General features: G+C 40.9%; 1 protein-coding gene across 4 annotated transcripts in view; it reads right to left on the minus strand.

Annotated features, from left to right (window-relative positions):
* The window catches only part of MPHOSPH8 (M-phase phosphoprotein 8), a gene marked incomplete at its 3' end in the record, with an annotated part of 57,532 nt that overhangs the window by 35,795 nt on the left and 2,669 nt on the right, over positions 1-19,068 (minus strand). For 3 of the 4 annotated variants that reach the window (XM_079721606.1, XM_079721604.1, XM_079721603.1), the window contains exon 2: positions 2,256-2,411. The exons of the other annotated variant lie outside the window; for it this stretch is intronic. In XM_079721606.1, coding sequence (XP_079577732.1) covers positions 2,256-2,411 — 156 coding nt within the window. The remainder of the gene's footprint in view (positions 1-2,255; positions 2,412-19,068) is intronic. 4 annotated transcript variants of the gene reach the window in all.

Raw genomic sequence — 19,068 nt, forward strand, 5'->3', positions numbered from 1 at the left:
AGGATAGCTTAGAAAAAGACACTTCCAAGTGGAGAAGTGTCTTCCTAAAACTAGGACAAGGATTAAGAATAAGCCTCAGGGACTTCCCTGGTGGTCTAGTGGTTGAGAATCCGCCTTCCAATGCAGGGGAAGTGGGTTCGATCCCTGATCGGTGAACTAAGATCCCACAGGCCACAGGACAACTAAGCCCACTTGCCGCAACTATTGAGCCTGTGCGCCACAACTAGAGAGAAGCCCATGCGCCACAACGAAAGATCCCGCGAGCCGCAACTAAGACCAGACACAGCCAAATAAATAAAAAAATTAAAAAAAAAGAATAAGCCTCAAACAGACCAGTTGATCAGGAATCATTCTCATTCAGACTGTCATCAATAATTTTAAATCAAGAGAGTTGCAAGTTGGGTTTAACCAGAGCCTTGGTAAAGTGAAAGGGCCAATAAAGCCAGTATTCTATAAGTCAAGACTTCTTGGGAGAAGTTTCAGCAAACTTATCTCACTAATAAAAGCAGGAAAGTTAGAAATAAATTTAAGATTTCAATCAAAATGTCTAAATTTTGAGAGTAATATGAACCAATCACTTAGTAAGACAGGTGCATTTCTGTTTGTATAGTGTTTTTAGTGAAAGAAATAGGGAAGGAGGGAATAGGCACCCATTCTAGAAAAGTGAAGTATAACTGTAGCAAAAAACTAAAGAAAACATTCTATAATCTGAACTCATCTTGTAAAGGATTTCCTTTACAAAAATTTTAAAAGTACTGAAGGTTTTGCTTAGTAATTTAGAAACTGTATTTATTAAAGACCCTGCCACTACAGCATACAATTAAAAAACTGGTAATTCCACTCCTCTAAATGGATTTCAAACTACAGCCCAAACCAAAAGAAAACCTACCATAGTGGTTAAGAGTGTGGCTGCCTGTCTCTGTCACTACTAACGGGTGAATCTGGGCTGGCACTGAACTTACCTAAGCCTCCGTTTTCTCATCTTAATCCATGAAAGTGCTGGCCCAGCATTTGGCACAGACAGAGGACACATGCTGGGTGAGCAGAAGCTGCCTCTATCACCGCTATTATTGTTAACAACTGCTACACACAGTCAAGTCCCAATACTGTTTTTGTCATTTAAAAAATACTAAGTATGTAGTTGAAACTCAAACTGTAGGGAAAGAAGGGATCAATATTCAGCCCTTAAAAAATAACTTCAACAACGAAGACTCTTTACCGTGAGCAATTTTCACTATATAGTTCTAAGTTCAAGAACTTCTGTCAGTATTCTAAAAAATGATAATTATTTCTAATAAAAAAGAAAACTAAAAGCAAAAGCAGTAAGTTGAATTAGAGTCAGTTCAATTTATAAATAGAAGCTATAAATGAAACTTACAAAGAAAAGTAAAACGGGAAATTCTTAGAAGATTCATAAATAAAGCCAATTCAATAATGTGTGGAATATGAGAATCAAGGATAAAACAATGGACAAATCCAGAGAAGGAAACTCTTAAACCAAGTTTGTGCATTAGTTTTAATGTTATCCCACTTTTGACCACCATCAAGTCTTTTTTCAAACTGCTGATGATAGAAGTTTAACTCATCTGAGCTCCTCTGAATTCTTTATCCTTCCTTACCACCACCAAGAGCTACTAAAAAACCATAAACTGGTTAAAAATTGAAGTGGAAATAGAAAAGAAAAAACAAAAGACCCGGAGATAATCAGACCTGTGAATAATCTGAAACAGATTAAAATTTATAGCTTTATAAGGTGATCTAAGAATTGTTTGAATTAGCAGAAAAGTCAGACTTAGAAATATGTTAATAATGCTGATTAAATATAAGAGTTGTGTGCTGTACCTGTAATAGTAACATAAATTTTCCTCAGGTATACAAAAACATGATGAATAGCATAAAAAATATTCCTCAGGTATACAAAAACAGGATGCTCACATCATGCACGAACAAGTAAAGTTTCAACACATCTCTCTTCTCCCCACTATCATCTTACTCTTAACTTAAAGGAAAATAACAACATGTCCAAACTATACCTGTTTGTCACCTGCAATCACAGCTTGGCTACAGAAAAAAGAGCCTGGCAAAAATCAATGAAAGCATTCTATGAGAATCAATTGGCTATATAGAACTTACAATAGGAATGTTGTATATTTTATTATTATTTGTAAATTCCTTACTATACATTCTGTATATTATTAAAATTTATAATAAACTTATTATACTAAAAAAAAACACTATGAGATAAAATATAATACCTGGACATCTTTCTTCACTGGTTTAGCTTTGTTATCTGCAACTTTCTTCCTAAATTCAAGAAGAACTTCTTTACAGTCCTCAAGGTGAACCTCAGGCTCCCAGGTATCATCATCTGATGTGTATCCTTTCCATCGAACTTTATAAACGATCTTGCCCTGTTATATAAATTAAAAACAAGCAAATAAAGGATATTAGACTTGATTATAGTTCCAAAGCCATACAGTTGCTGAGAATACATGAACCAACTTGAAATGGAGATTAAAATCATGATAAAGACTGTTCATCTCCTGAGATCATTTGTGAATTCCTTAAAATACATAATGAAAGTCCATCCGATCTAAGTACAGCTGTAGTTTCTCCCTCTGAGAGCAACTGCTTACTACAGTGGAATAATAAAACATCAGTCATATTTTAATGTCCCCTCCTACTGTGAATCAGCCTAAAAGCCTCTCTTAAAATGTTCTCTGCAAGGGCTTCCCTGGTGGCGCAGTGGTTGAGAGTCCGCCTGCCAATGCAGGGGACACAGGTTCGTGCCCCGGTCCGGGAAGATCCTGCATGCCGCAGAGTGGCTGGGCCCGTGAGCCATGGCCGCTGGGCCTGTGCGTCCGAAGCCTGTGCTCCACAACGGGAGAGGCCACAACAGTGAGAGGCCCGCGTACCGCAAAAAAAAAAGAAAAAAAAAAATGTTCTCTGCAAGACATGAGAAGCTGGTAATTGTAACAGTTTCTGGGGAGAAGGAAGGAAGGAGAGTCAATCTTCAATCTATTTTGCATGTATTACTTTTCACTTAATAACTAATTTTTAAATTAAATAACCACAATAAAACAAATGTAAAAAAAAAGTTCATTTCCTGAAGCAAGTAGCAAAAACAAAAACAAGAACAGTATCACACCAAAAGCAACAAAAGCAAAAGCAAACAACTCATACTACATCATACTAAAAAGCTTCTACACAGCAAAGGAAACCATTAATAAAATGAAAAGGCAACCTACTGAATGGGAAGATATTTGCAAATCATATATCTGATAGTCAATATCCAGAATACATAAAAAACTGATACAAGTAAAAAGCAAAAAACAATCTGATTAAAAAATGGTCAGAAGAACTGAACAGTTTTCCAAAGAAGACATACAGGTGGCCAAGAGACAGCTAAAAAGATGCTCAACATCACTAATTATTAGAGGAATGCAAATCAAAACCACAATGAGGGACTTCCGGGGAAGATGGCGGAAGAGTAAGACGCGGAGATCACCTTCCTCCCCACAGATACACCAGAAATACCGCTACACGTGGAACAACTCCTACAGAACACCTACTGGACGCTGGCAGAAGACCTCAGACCTCCCAAAAGGCAAGAAACTCCCCACGTCCCTGGGTAGGGCAAAGCGGAGAGATTCCCGCACAGAGGACCGGTGCCGACCAGCACTCACCAGCCCGAGAGGCTTGTCTGCTCGCCCGCCGGGGCGGGCGGCGCTGGGAGCTGAGGCTCGGGTTTCAGTCGGAGCGCAGGGAGAGGACTGGGGCTGGCGGCGTGAACACAGCCTGAAGGGAGTTAGTGCGCCACGGCTGGCCGGGAGGGAGTCCGGGAAAAAGTCTGGAGCTGCCGAAGAGGCAAGAGGCTTTTCCTTCCCTCTTTGTTTCCTGGTGCGTGAGGAGAGGGGATTCAGAGCGCCGCTTAAAGGAGCTCCAGAGACGGGCGCGAGGCGCGGCTGAAAGCGCGGACCCCAGAGACGGGCGTGGGACGCTGGGGCTGCTGCTGCCGCCACCAAGAAGCCTGTGTGCGAGCGCAGGTCACTCTCCACACCTCCCCTCCCGGGAGCCTGTGCTGCCCGCCACTGCCACGGTCCCGGGCTCCACAGACAACATCCCCGGGAGAACACACGGGCGCGCCTCGTGCTGCCGCAACGTCACGCCGGCCTCCGCCGACAAAGGCTCGCCCCGCCTCCGTGCCCCTCCCTCCCCCGCGGCCTGAGGGAGCCAGAGCCCCCGAATCAGCGGCTCCTTTAACCCTGTCCTGTCTGAGCGAAGAACAGACGCCCTCCAGCGACCTACGCGGAGAGGCGGGACCAAATCCAAAGCTGAGACCCGGGAGCTGTGCGAACAAAGAAGAGAAAGGGGAATCTCTCCCAGCAGCCTCAGAAGCAGCGGATTAAAGCTCCGCAATCAACTTGATGTACCCTGCATCTGTGGAATACATGAATAGACAATGAATCATCCCAAATTGAGGAGCCAGGAGTCAGTGCTGTGCCTCTGAGGTGGGAGAGCCAACTTCAGGACACTGGTCCACAAGAGACCTCTCAGCTCCACATAATATCAAATGGTAAAAATCTTCCAGAGATCTCCATCTCAACACCAGCACCCAGCTTCACTCAACGACCAGCAAGCTACAGTGCTGGACACCCTATGCCGAACAACTAGCAAGACAGGAACACAACCCCACCCATTAGCAGAGAGGCTGCCTAAAATCATAAAAAGTCCACAGACACCCCAAAACACACCACCAGACATGGACCCGCCCACCAGAAAGACAAGATCCAGCCTCATCCACCAGAACACAGGCACTAGTCCCCTCCACCAGGAAGCCTATGCAACCCACTGAACCAACCTTAGCCACTGGGGACAGACACCAAAAACAACGGGAACTACGAACCTGCAGCCTGCAAAAAGGAGACGCCAAACACAGTAAGATAAGCAAAATGAGAAGACAGAAAAACACACAGCAGGAGAAGGAGCAAGATAAAAACCCACCAGACCTAACAAATGAAGAGGAAATAGGCACTCTACCTGAAAAAGAATTCAGAATAATGATGGTAAAGATGATCCAAAATCTTGGAAATAGAATAGACAAAATGCAAGAAACAGTTAACAAGGACCTAGAAGAACTAAAGATGAATCAAGCATTGATTAAAAACACAATAAATGAAATGAAAAATACTCTAGATGGGATCAATAGCAGAATAACTGAGGCAGAAGAACGGATAAGTGAGGTGGAAGCTAAAATAGTGGAAATAACTGATGCAGAGCAAAATAAAGAGAAAAGAATGAAAAGAACAGAGGACAGTCTCAGAGACCTCTGGGACAACATTAAACGCACCAACATTCGAATTATAGGGGTTCCAGAAGAAGAAGAGAAAAAGAAAGGGACTGAGAAAATATTTGAAAAGATTATAGTTGAAAACTTCCTTAATATGGGAAAGGAAATAGTCAAGTCCAGGAGGCACAGAGAGTCCCATACAGGATAAATCCAAGGAGAAATACGCCAAGACACATATTAATCAAACTGTCAAAAATTAAATACAAAGAAAACACATTAAAAGCAGCAAGGGGGCTTCCCTGGTGGCGCAGTGGTTGGGAGTCTGCCTGCCGATGCAGGGGACGCGGGTTCGTGCCCCGGTCTGGGAGGATCCCACATGCCCCAGAGCGGCTGGGCCCGTGAGCCATGGTTGCTGAGCCTGCGTGTCCGGAGCCTGTGCTCCGCAACGGGAGAGGCCACAACAGTGAGAGGCTCGCGTACCACAAAAAAAAAAAAAAAAAAAAAAAAAAAAAAAGCAGCAAGGGAAAAACAACAAATAACACACAAGGGAATCCCCATAAGGTTAACAGCTGATCTTTCAGCAGAAACTCTGCAAGCCAGAAGGGACTGGCAGGACATATTTAAAGTGATGAAGGAGAAAAACCTGCAACCAAGATTACTCTACCCAGCAAGGATCTCATTCAGATTTGATGGAGAAATTAAGACGTTTACAGACAAGCAAAAGCTGAGAGAGTTCAGCACCACCAAACCAGCTTTACAACAAATGCTAAAGGAACTTCTCTAGGCAAGAAACACAACAGAAGGGAAAGACCTACAATTACGAACCCAAAACAATTAAGAAAATGGGAATAGGAACATACATATCGATAGTTACCTTAAATGTAAATGGACTAAATGCTCCCACCAAAAGACACAGATTGGCTGAATGGATACAAAAACAAGACCCATATGTATGCTGTCTACAAGAGACTCACTTCAGACCTAGGGACACATACAGACTGAAAGTAAGGGGATGGAAAAAGATATTCCATGCGAATGGAAACCAAAAGAAAGCTGGAGTAGCAATTCTCATATCAGACAAAATAGACTTTAAAATAAAGACTACTAGAAGAGACAAAGAAGGACACTACATAATGATCAAGGGATCGATCCAAGAAGAAGATATAACAATTGTACATATTTATGCACCCAACATAGGAGCACCTCAATACATAAGGCAAATACTAACAGCCATAAAAGGGGAAATCGACAGTAACACATTCATAGTAGGGGACTTTAACACCCCACTTTCACGAATGGACAGATCATCCAAAATGAAAATAAATAAGGAAACACAAGCTTTAAATGATACATTAAACAAGATGGACTTAATTGATATTTATAGGACATTCCATCCAAAAACAACAGAATACACATTTTTCTCAAGTGCTCATGGAACATTCTCCAGGATAGATCATATCTTGGGTCACAAAGCAAGCCTTGGTAAATTTAAGAAAACTGAAATTGTATCAAGTATCTTTTCCGACCACAATGCTATGAGACTAGATATCAATTACAGGAAAAGATCTGTAAAAAATACAAACACATGGAGGCTAAACAATACACTACTTAATAACAAAGTGATCACTGAAGAAATCGAAGAGGAAATAAAAAAATACCTAGAAACAAATGACAATGGAGACATGACGACCCAAAACCTATGGGATGCAGCAAAAGCAGTTCTAAGAGGGAAGTTTATAGCAATACAATCCCACCTTAAGAAACAGGAAACATCTCGAATAAACAACCTAACCTTGCACCTAAAGCAATTAGAGAAAGAAGAACAAAAACACCCCAAAGTTAGCAGAAGGAAAGAAATAATAAACATCAGATCAGAAATAAATGAAAAAGAAATGAAGGAAACGATAGCAAAGATCAATAAAACTACAAGCTGGTTCTTTGAGAAGATAAACAAAATTGATAAACCATTAGCCAGACTCATCAAGAAAAAAAGGGAGAAGACTCAAATCAATAGAATTAGAAATGAAAAAGGAGAAGTAACAACTGACACTGCAGAAACACAAAGGATCATGAGAGATTACTACAAGCAACTCTATGCCAATAAAATGGACAACCTGGAAGAAATGGACAAATTCTTAGAAATGCACAACCTGCCAAGACTGAATCAGGAAGAAATAGAAAATATGAACAGACCAATCACAAGCACTGAAATTGAAAGTGTGATAAAAAATCTTCCAACAAACAAAAGCCCAGGACCAGATGGTTTCACAGGCGAATTCTATCAAACATTTAGAGAAGAGCTAACACCTATCCTTCTGAAACTCTTCCAAAATATAGCAGAGGGAGGAACACTCCCAAACTCATTCTATGAGGCCACCATCACCCTGATACCAAAACCAGACAAGGATGTCACAAAGAAAGAAAACTACAGGCCAATATCACTGATGAACATAGATGCAAAATTCCTCAACAAAACACTAGCAAACAGAATCCAACAGCACATTAAAAGGATCATACACCATGATCAAGTGGGGTTTATTCTAGGAATGCAAGGATTCTTCAATATACGCAAATCAATCAACGTGATACACCATATTAACAAATTGAAGGAGAAAAACCATATGATCATCTCCATAGATGCAGAGAAAGCTTTTGACAAAATTCAACACCCATTTATGATAAAAACCCTGCAGAAAGTAGGCATAGAGGGAACTTTCCTCAACATAATAAAGGCCATATATGACAAACCCACAGCCAACATCGTCCTCAATGGTGAAAAACTGAAAGCATTTCCACTAAGATCAGGAACAAGACAAGGTTGCCCACTCTCACCACTCTTATTCAACATAGTTTTGGAAGTTTTAGCCACAGCAATCAGAGAAGAAAAGGAAATAAAAGGAATCCAAATTGGAAAAGAAGAAGTAAAGCTGTCACTGTTTGCAGATGACATGATACTATACATAGAGAATCCTAAAGATGCTACCAGAAAACTACTAGAGCTAATCAATGAATTTGGTAAAGTAGCAGGATACAAAATTAATGCACAGAAATCTCTGGTATTCCTATATACTAATGATGAAAAATCTGAAAGTGAAATCAAGAAAACACCCCCATTTACCATTGCAACAAAAAGAATTAAATATCTAGGAATAAACCTACCTAAGGAGACAAAAGACCTGTATGCAGAAAATTATAAGACACTGATGAAAGAAATTAAAGATGATCCAAATAGAGGGAGAGATATACCATGTTCTTGGATTGGAAGAATCAACATTGTGAAAATGACTCTATTACCCAAAGCAATCTACAGATTCAATGCAATCCCTATCAAACTACCACTGGCATTTTTCACAGAACTCGAACAAAAAATTTCACAGTTTGTATGGAAACACAAAAGACCCCGAATAGCCAAAGCAATCTTGAGAATGAAAAATGGAGCTGGAGGAATCAGGCTCCCTGACTTCAGACAATACTACAAAGCTACAGTAATCAAGACAGTATGGTACTGGCACAAAAACACAAAGATAGATCAACGGAACAGGATAGAAAGCCCAGAGATAAATCCACGCACATATGGTCACCTTATCTCTGATAAAGGAGGCAGGAATGTACAGTGGAGAAAGGACAGTCTCTTCAATAAGTGGTGCTGGGAAAACTGGACAGGGACATGTAAAAGTATGAGATTAGATCACTCCCTAACACCATACACAAAAATAAGCTCAAAATGGATTAAAGACCTAAATGTAAGGCCAGAAACTATCAAACTCTTAGAGGAAAACATAGGCAGAATACTCTATGACATAAATCACAGCAAGATCCTTTTTGACCCACCTCCTAGAGAAATGGAAATAAAGACAAAAATAAACACATGGGACCTAATGAAACTTAAAAGCTTTTGCACAGCAAAGGAAACCATAAACAAGACCAAAAGACAACCCTCAGAATGGGAGAAAGTATTTGCAAATGAAGCAACTGACAAAGGATTAATCTCCAAAATTTATGAGCAGCTCATGCAGCTCAATAACAAAAAAACAAACCACCCAATCCAAAAATGGGCAGAAGACCTAAATAGACATTTCTCCACAGAAGATATACAGACTGCCAACAAACACATGAAAGGATGCTCAACATCTTTAATCATTAGAGAAATGCAAATCAAAACTACAATGAGATATCATCTCACACCAGTCAGAATGGCCATCATCAAAAAATCTAGAAACAATAAATGCTGGAGAGGGTGTGGAAAAAAGGGAACACTCTTGCACTGCTGGTGGGAATGTGAGTTGGTACAGCCACTATGGAGAACAGTATGGAGGTTCCTTAAAAAACTACAAATAGAACTACCATATGACCCAGCAATCCCACTACTGGGCATATACCCTGAGAAAACCATAATTCAAAAAGAGTCATGTACCAAAATGTTCATAGCAGCCCTATTTACAATAGCCCGAAGATGGAAACAACCTAAGTGTCCATCATCGGATGAATGGATAAAGAAGATGTGGCACATATATACAATGGAATATTACTCAGCCATAAAAAGAAATGAAATTGAGCTATTTGTAATGAGGTGGATGGACCTAGAGTCTGTCATACAGAGTGAAGTAAGTCAGAAAGAGAAAGACAAATACTGTATGCTGACACATATATATGGAATTTAAGAAAAAAAAATGTCATGAAGAACATAGGGGTAAGACAGGAATAAAGACACAGACCTACTAGAGAATGGACTTGAGGATATGGGGAGGGGGAAGGGTAAGCTGTGACAAAGCGAAAGAGAGGCATGGACATATATACACTACCAAACGTAAGGTAGATAGCTAGTGGGAAGCAGCCGCAGAGCACAGGGAGATCAGCTCGGTGCTTTGTGACCGCCTGGAGGGGTGGGATAGGGAGGGTGGGAGGGAGACGCAAGAGGGAGGGGGTATGGGAACATATGTATAACTGATTAATTTTGTTATAAAGCAGAAACTAACACACCATTGTTAAGCAATTATACTCCAGTAAAAAAAAAATGTGAAAAAAAACCGCACAATGAGTTGTCACCTCATACCTGTTAGAATGCCTATTCTCAAAAACAGAAGAAATATCAAGTGCTGATGAGGATGTGGAGAACAAGAACTCTTTTTTGCACTTTTGGGTGAGACTGTAAATTGGTGTAGCCACTATGAAAAACAGTATGGAAAACCCTCAAAAAATTAAAAACAGAACTACCATATGATTCAGCAATCCCACTTCTGGGTATTTATCAAAAGAAAATGAAAATACTAACTGGAAAAGATATATGTACCCCCATGTTCACCGCAGCATTAGTTACAATAGCCAAAAAGTGGAAACAATCCAAGTGACCATCAATAAATGAATACAGAAAACGTAGTGTGTGTATACAGACACACACATATATAGCACATACATATATAATCGTATACATCACACATATATGTATGTACACACACACAGAGTATTAGTCAACCATTAAAAGAAAGAATGAAGTCTTGCCGTATGCAACAACATGGATGGACCTCAAGGGCCTAACAATAAGTGAAATCAGTTAGAGAAAGATAAATACTATATGATCTCACTTACGCATGGAATATAAAAAGAAAAACAGGGCTTCCCTGGTGGCGCAGTGGTTAAGAAATCCGCCTGCCAATACAGGGGACGTGGGTTCGAGCCCCGGTCCAGGAAGGTCCCACATGCCGCGGAGCAACTAAGCCCGTGAGCCACAACTACTGAGCCTGCGCTCTAGAGCCCACGAGCCACAACTACTGAGCCCGCGTGCCTAGAGCCTGTGCTCCGCAACAAGAGAAGCGAAGCCACCGCACTGCAAGGAAGAGTAGTCCCAGCTTGCTGCAACTAGAGAAAGCCCGCACGCAGCAACTACGACCCAAGGCAGCCAAAAATAAATAAATAAATAAATTTTAGAAAAGAAAAACAAACCAAAACACCCAAGCTCACAGATACAGAAAGCAGATCGGTGGCTGCCAGAGGCAGGGGTGGGGGTGGGAAATGGGTGACGGGGGTCAAGAGGCACAACCTTCCAGTTACAAAATACATGTGTCACAGGGTGTAATAAATGTGCAGCATGTGACCGCAGTTAACGATACCGGCTGCATATTTGGAAGTTGCTAAGGATGCGGATCTTAAAAATTCTCATCACAAGAAAAAACTTTAGATGTTAACTGGACTTACTGTGGTGATCAGTTCACGATGCATACAAATATCAAATCATTATGTTGGACACCTAAAGCTATTATAATGTTATATATAATGTCAATAATACCTCAATTTTTTTTTTTTTTTTTGCGGTACGCGGGCCTTTCACTGTTACGGCCCCTCCCATTGCGGAGCACAGGCTCCGGACGCGCAGGCTCAGCGGCCATGGCTCACGGGCCCAGCCGCTCCGCGGCATGTGGGATCTTCCCAGACCGGGGCACGAACCCGTGTCCCCTGCATCGGCAGGCGGACTCTCAACCACTGCGCCACAGGGAAGCCCAATACCTCAATTTTTAAAAAATTAAAACAAACAAATAAAAGCACAATACCATCAATCCATTTTCTCATAAACCAAAGACTGAGGTCTTTTTCTGATTATATAAGCAATGTGCAGTCTTTGAAAATCAATGAAAAACAGGAAAAAACACCTCAAAGCAATTCCATTTACAATAGCATCTAAAGTATAAAATAGTCAAGAATAAACTTAGCTAAGGACGTAAAAGACTTGCATACTAAAAACTACAAAACACTGCTGAAAGAAATTAGAGAAGATACAAATAAATGGAAAGACATCTGTGTTCTTTGGTGGGAAGACTTAATACTGTTAAGATGTCAACACTACCAAAGTGACCTCAGGTCCCTATCAAAATTCCAATAGCCTCATTTGCAAAGGTAGTAAAGACAAACTGCAAATTCATATGGAATTGGAAGAGGTCCTAAATAGGCAAAACAATCTTGAAAAAGAACAAATTTGGAGGACTCACACTTCTTGATTTCAAATTTTACTACAGAGCCACAATAATCAAAACAGTATGGTAGGGCTTCCCTGGTGGCGCAGTGGTTGGGAGTCCGCCTGCCGATGCAGGGGACACGGGTTCGTGCCCCGGTCCGGGAAGATCCCACATGCCGTGGAGCGGCTGGGCCCGTGAGCCATGGCCGCTGAGCCTGCACGTCCGGAGCCTATGCTCCGCAACGGGAGAGGCCACAGCAGTGAGAGGCCCGCATATCGCAAAACAAACAAACAAACAAACAAAACAAAACAAAAACAGTATGGTACTGGCATAAGAACAGACACATGGGGCTTCCCTGGTGGCACAGTGGTTGAGAGTCTGCCTGCCGATGCAGGGGACACGGGTTCGTGCCCCGGTCCGGGAGGATCCCACATGCCGCGGAGCGGCTGGGCCCGTGAGCCTTGGCCGCTGAGCCTGTGCGTCCGGAAACTGTGCTCCGCAACGGGAGAGGCCACAACAGTGAGAGGCCCGTGTACCAAAAAAAAAAAAAAAAAAAAAGAACAGACACATGGAGTCCAGAAATAAACCCACACATCTAAGGCCAACTGATATTTGATAAAGGTGCCAAGTCCAATGAACAGGGACACAAATTGTGCTGGGACAACTGGATTTTCACATATGAAAGAATGAAGTTAAATCCCTATCTCACACCATATACAAAAATTAACTCAAACTAGATCAAAGACCTAAATTTAAAAGCTAAAACCATAAAATTCTTAGAAGAAAACACAGGGGTAAATCATCAGGACCTTGCATTTGACAATGAATTCTTGGATACAGGCATACCTAAGAGATATTGTGAGTTTGGTTCCAGACCACTGCAATAAATATCACAATAAAGCAGGTCACACAATTTTATCGGTTCTGCAGTGCATATAAATGTTATGTTTATACCTTGGTCTACTGAGTATGCAGTAGCATTATCTAAGAAAACAATGTACCTACCTTAATTAAAAAACACTTTGTTGCTAAAAAATGCTAACCATTATCTGCGCCTCCAGTTAGTGGTAATCTTTTTGCCATAGTAACATCAAAAATCACTGGTCACAGATCACCATAACAAATAAAGAAATAATGAAAAAGTGTGAAATATTGTGAGAATTACCAAAATGTGACACAGAGACATGAAGTGAGCATGTATATATGAACTGAGCAAGGTATATATACAACATCAAAACATCAAAAGCCCAAACAAAAGAAAAAATAGGTAAAATAACTTCATCAAAAACAAAACTTTTGTGCGTCAAAGGACATTATCAATAGAGTGAAAAGGAAACCCAAATAACTGGAGAGAATATTTCCAAATGACATCTCATAAGGGATCAATATCCAGAATATATTAAAAAAGAAAAAACTCCTCCAACCCAAAAACGAGACAACACACCTAAAAATGGACAAAGTGAGGGCTTCCCTGGTGGCACAGTGGTTGGGGGTCCACCTGCCGATGCAGGGGACACGGGTCCGTGCCCCGGTCCGGGAGGATCCCACATGCCGCGGAGCGGCTGGGCCCGTGAGCCATGGCCACTGAGCCTGCGCGTCCGGAGCCTGTGCTCCGCAACGGGAGAGGCCACAGTGGTGAGAGGCCCGCATACCACACACACACACAAAAAAAGGACAAAGGAAGGACATGAATAGACACTTCTCCAAGAAGATATACCAATGACCAATAGCACATGGAAAGATGCTCAACATCATTAGTCCTTTGGGAAACGCAAATTTTAAAACCACAAGATACTACCTCACACCCACTAGGTCAAACAAAAACATAGAAAGTAACAAGTGTTGGTGAGGATGTGGAGAAATGAGAATGTTCTCACATTGATAGTGGGAATCTAAAATGGTACAACTGCTGTGGAAAACAGTTTGGCAATTCCTCAAAAAGTTAAACAGAATTACCTCATAATCCAGTAATTCTTCTCCAAGGTATATACCCAAAAGAACTGAAAACAGAGACTCAAACAGATATCTGAACACACATTTCAGGGCAGCATTATTCATAATAGCTAAAAAGTGGGAAACAACCCAAACAAACAATCAACAGATGAATATATAAACAAAATGTGGTGTACACATATAATGGATCATTCAGCCTTAAAAGGGAAGGAAATTCTGATACATGCTACAATATGGATGAACCTTAAAAACGTTATGCTAGGTGAAATAAGCCAGACACAGAAGGAAAATACTGAACTGGCCAAAAAGTTCATTCTGTAAAAACCCAAATGAACTTTTTGGCCAATCCAGTATTTATAATTTCATTTATATGAAGTACCTAGAATAGGGAAACTCATGAAGACAGAAAGGAGAATAGTGGCTGCCAGGGACTGAGGGGAGGGAGAATAGGGAATCAGTATTTAATGGGTACAGAGTCTCAGCTTGGGAAGATGGAAGAGTTCCGGAGCTGGATGGTGGAGATGACTGCACATCAGTGTGGATGTACTTAATGCCACTGAACCACACACTGAAAAATGGCTGAAATGAAAAAGTTTAAGATACACATATAAAATGCATATATATAAACTACATCAAAAACATTTTAAAGTTACCTGTTGTATCTTTTGCCCATTTTCTTGCTCATTTATGAGAATTTTTCTCTTTAATACTTCTTTTTTTGGCCTTGCCAGGCGGCTTGCGGGATCAGTTCCCCGACCAAGGATTGAACCCAGGCTATGGCAGCGAAAGTGCCAAGTCCTAACCACTGGACTGCCAGGGAATTCCCTTTCTTTTTAATACTCGATGGCTATTAAATCTTTGTCATATATATTCCAAATTCTTGCTTTTCCAGATTTCTGATTTTTCTTTTCTGCTCAATACCCAATCTCACCGAGAAGCAAGAACATACTCATGCAATAGTTCTCTGCACGAACTGCAGAGTACCATACTAGCTACACTCTTAACACTTGTCTGAGTTTATTCATCCAACCACCAAGGCAATAAACTTTCGAAGCTGACTGCCAGCCACTGTTCCCTCCCACTGCACCCTTCCATCATGCCCACACTGCCTTTCAATCATTCTGCCATCTGTAGAAAGACCAAGCATTAGCATCTGACAGGATTAGAAACTAAGAAATAGTGGGAAAAGAGTAGCCTCTTAACTTTCAGAAATAATCCTGAAAATCTTTATAATTTTAAAATAATAATTAAGAGTCTATGTTGGGAATTCCCTGGCAGTCTAGTGGTTAAGACTCCGAGCTTCCACTGCACAGGGCGTGGGTTTGATCTGTGGTCAGGGAACTAAGATCCCGCATGGTGCCCCCCCCCCAAAAAAGAGAGAGCATGTCAGTTTAACGGTTCAGCTATATAACTGGGTGCAGGGCAGTGATTATAACAACTGAAAATGCATGCGTGTGCTTTTTAGCAAAAGAGTGTGGAAAGAGAAAACTATTAATACACAACCTTGTAAGAGCTTCTATGAAGGCGCAGTTAAAACTGGAGATAAACCAAGGTGAGAGAGCGGCTTGCTTAGCTCCTCGTGGCGGCACTCCTGCTCTTGGCACAAATACTAGAGGAGAAGTTACACCGCTACAGGGGAGTGGAGGGATGCCTGCATGTACCCAACAACAGGGCACGGAGACCAACGATCCTTATCTGTGGGCCACCTTAGTTTTGTGTGCATAAAAATAGTGCTAAATGTGTTACTCAAAGTTGCTCTTAAAAAACACAATTTACGGGGCTTCCCTGGTGGCGCAGTGGTTGAGAGTCCGCCTGCCGATGCAGGGGACATGGGTTCGTGCCCCGGTCCGGGAGGATCCCACATGCCGCGGAGCGGCTGGGCCCGTGAGCCATGGCCGCTGAGCCTGCGCGTCCGGAGCCTGTGCTCCGCAACGGGAGAGGCCACAGCGGTGAGAGGCCTGCGTACCACAAAAAAAAAAAAAAAAAAAAAAACCACAAAAAAACCCACTATTTACTTTCAAATGGGCCAGAAAAAAATGTATATAAATAAAGAGAGAAAAAAAATAAAGCCAATATCAACAACTGGGGGATCTGGGTAAAGGCGTATGGGAGATTCTACACAATTCTTGCAAATTTTCTGATGATTAAAAAAAAAAGGCAGTAATGAACACATAAATTTAATACTTGTTATCAATTAGGTTTGATCTAGTCAATGAGAATGAGGGAGTATTAACAATCATTCTCAAGTACAAGGAGTACATCTCAATTTTAGCTCCAGATTTAACTGACTGATAATTGTTAACAGCCTTCATTTCAGCAGTTTTGCTTCATTCATTCATTCAACAAATATTTACTGAGGGTCACTATGTGTATAGCAGTATACAAAACAAATGAAAACCTGAATTACATGTTTTTTTTATATGGATAATGTCAACCCAAATATTGCCCAAGACTTTGCTGTATATTAAGAAATTTCATGATAGCCCTGGGATCTATAAACTTATTTTCAAAATTTCCCAAATGTCTATTTTCTTGGTAGCCACGTTTTCTTTTAGCTTAATCAGTGGGACAAACTAAATGGCAGCAGATGGTCCGTCCTCCTATCCTCATAGGTTTTTTTTTTTTTTTCCGGTATGTGGGCCTCTCAGTGTTGTGGCCTCTCCCGTTGTGGAGCACAGGCCCTGGACACGCAGGCTCAACGGCCATGGCTCACGGGCCCAGCCGCTCCGCGGCATGTGGGATCCTCCCGGACCGGGGCACGAACCCGTGTCCCCTGCATCGGCAGGCAGACTCCCAACCACTGCGCCACCAGGGAAGCCCCCTCATAGGTTTTATATACTAGATAATTAGCTAAAAATTTTTGTTGGGCTTCCCTGGTGGCACAGTGGTTAAGAATCCGCCTGCCAATGAAGGGGACACGGGTTCGAGCCCTGGTCCGGGAAGATCCCACATGCCACGGAGCAACTAAGCCCATGTGCCACAACTACTGAGCCTGTGCTCTAGACCCATGAGCCACAACTACCGAGCCCATGTGCCACAACTACTGAAGCCCACGTGCCTAGAGCTCATGCTCTGCAACAAGAGAAGTCACCGCAATGAGAAGCTGGTGCACTGCAACAAAGACCCATGGCAGCCAAAGATAAAAAATAAATAAAATAAATTTATAAAAAAAGAAAAAGCAGAAATAAACTAAATAATAAAGAAATATATAATCTAACATTAAAAAAGGGTAATATCACAACCAACTTTGGTTTATTCTATGAACACAAAGTTGAGTTAACATTAGGAAATCAATGTAGTTTTATCACATTAGTGATATAAGGGAGAAAAATTATGCGATCATCTTAACAGATGCAGGAAAAAATTTAATAAAATTCAACATCCTTTCCCAATAAAAGTATTTAGCAACTAGAAATATATGGAATTTCTTTAACAAAGGGTAAATACACAAAAATTAATTGTATGAGCAACAAAGACAACGAAACTTTTCAAAAAACCATTTACCACTGCATCAAAAATATCAATTATACCTAAAAATCAACTTACTAAGACCTCAACATAGAAAGCTATAAAACATTATTGAAAGAAATTAAATTGATCCTAAATTTACCCACAGATTCAATGCAAATCTCAATAAAAATGCAAAGTTTTTAATGTGTGCAAGGAAATTGACAAGTCGATTCTAAAATTTACAAGGCATTGTTAAAGAATAAAAAGACAGATTTGCTCAACGAAACCTGATCCCTACATTACACTATACACAAAATCAATTCCAAGTGAAATGTAAATATAAAATCTGAAAGGCAAAACAACAGAGCTTTCAGAAAAAAAAAAAAGAATATTTAGGGTAGGGAAAGATTTCTCAAACCAGACATAAAAAGCACTCAACATCAAGACAAATATTAAGTTTTTCTACATTAATCATATGAACTTCTATTTACCAAAGAAGACATAGCAGGAAAAGAGATATACATGACATCACCCACAAAGGGTTTGAATCTAGAATACAATAAATTAATAAAGAAAGACAAAGTAGAAAGACATCTGAACAGACACTTCATAAAAGATAAACAAATGACCAAAAAATAAGTATTGGGTTGGCCAAAAAGTCTGTTTTTTGGCCAACCCAATATATGAAAAGATGCTCAATGATTTCAACATTGATTACTAGTGCAGAATCCAGAGAAATATAAATTACAAGTAGGAAATACCATCAGATACCCCACCAGTACTGGCTAAAAGTATAAAGACTGACAATATCAAGAGCCAATAGGAGGCTTAACAAAAGGAATTCTCATAAACCATTAGCAGTAGTGTAAATTGTTACAACCAATTTCAAAAAGTTTCCACTGAAAGCTGAAGACACATGCATCCCGTCTGAACAATTCCACTCCTAGGTGTATACAACCAAGAGAAACATTTGTGCACAATACACCAGGAGACATGTTCAATAAAATTCACAGAGGCATTATTCACAATAGCCAAAAACTGGAAACAACCCAAATGCTCATCAACGGTAGTAGAAAAGAGAGACTGTAATATGTTCATACAACTGAATACAGTTGACCCTTTAAAAACATGGGTTTGAACTGTGGGGTCCACCTATATGCAGATATTTTTCAATAAATATACTGGAAAATTTGGACTTCCCTGGTGGCACAGTGGTTAAGAGTCTGCCTGCCAATGCAGGGGACACGGGTTCGAGCCCTGGTCCGGGAAGATCCCACATCTCTTTTGATGTCCATTTGATGTTTCATTTTTGATGCTGCGGAGCAACTAAGCCCGTGCACCACAACTGCTGAGGCCTGCACTCTAGAGCCGGTGAGCCACAACTACTGAGCCCATGTGCCACAACTACTGAAGCCCACACGCCTAGAG

Source organism: Hyperoodon ampullatus (genome assembly GCF_949752795.1).
Source record: "Hyperoodon ampullatus genome assembly, chromosome: 16".
Taxonomy (NCBI): Eukaryota; Metazoa; Chordata; class Mammalia; order Artiodactyla; family Ziphiidae; genus Hyperoodon; species Hyperoodon ampullatus.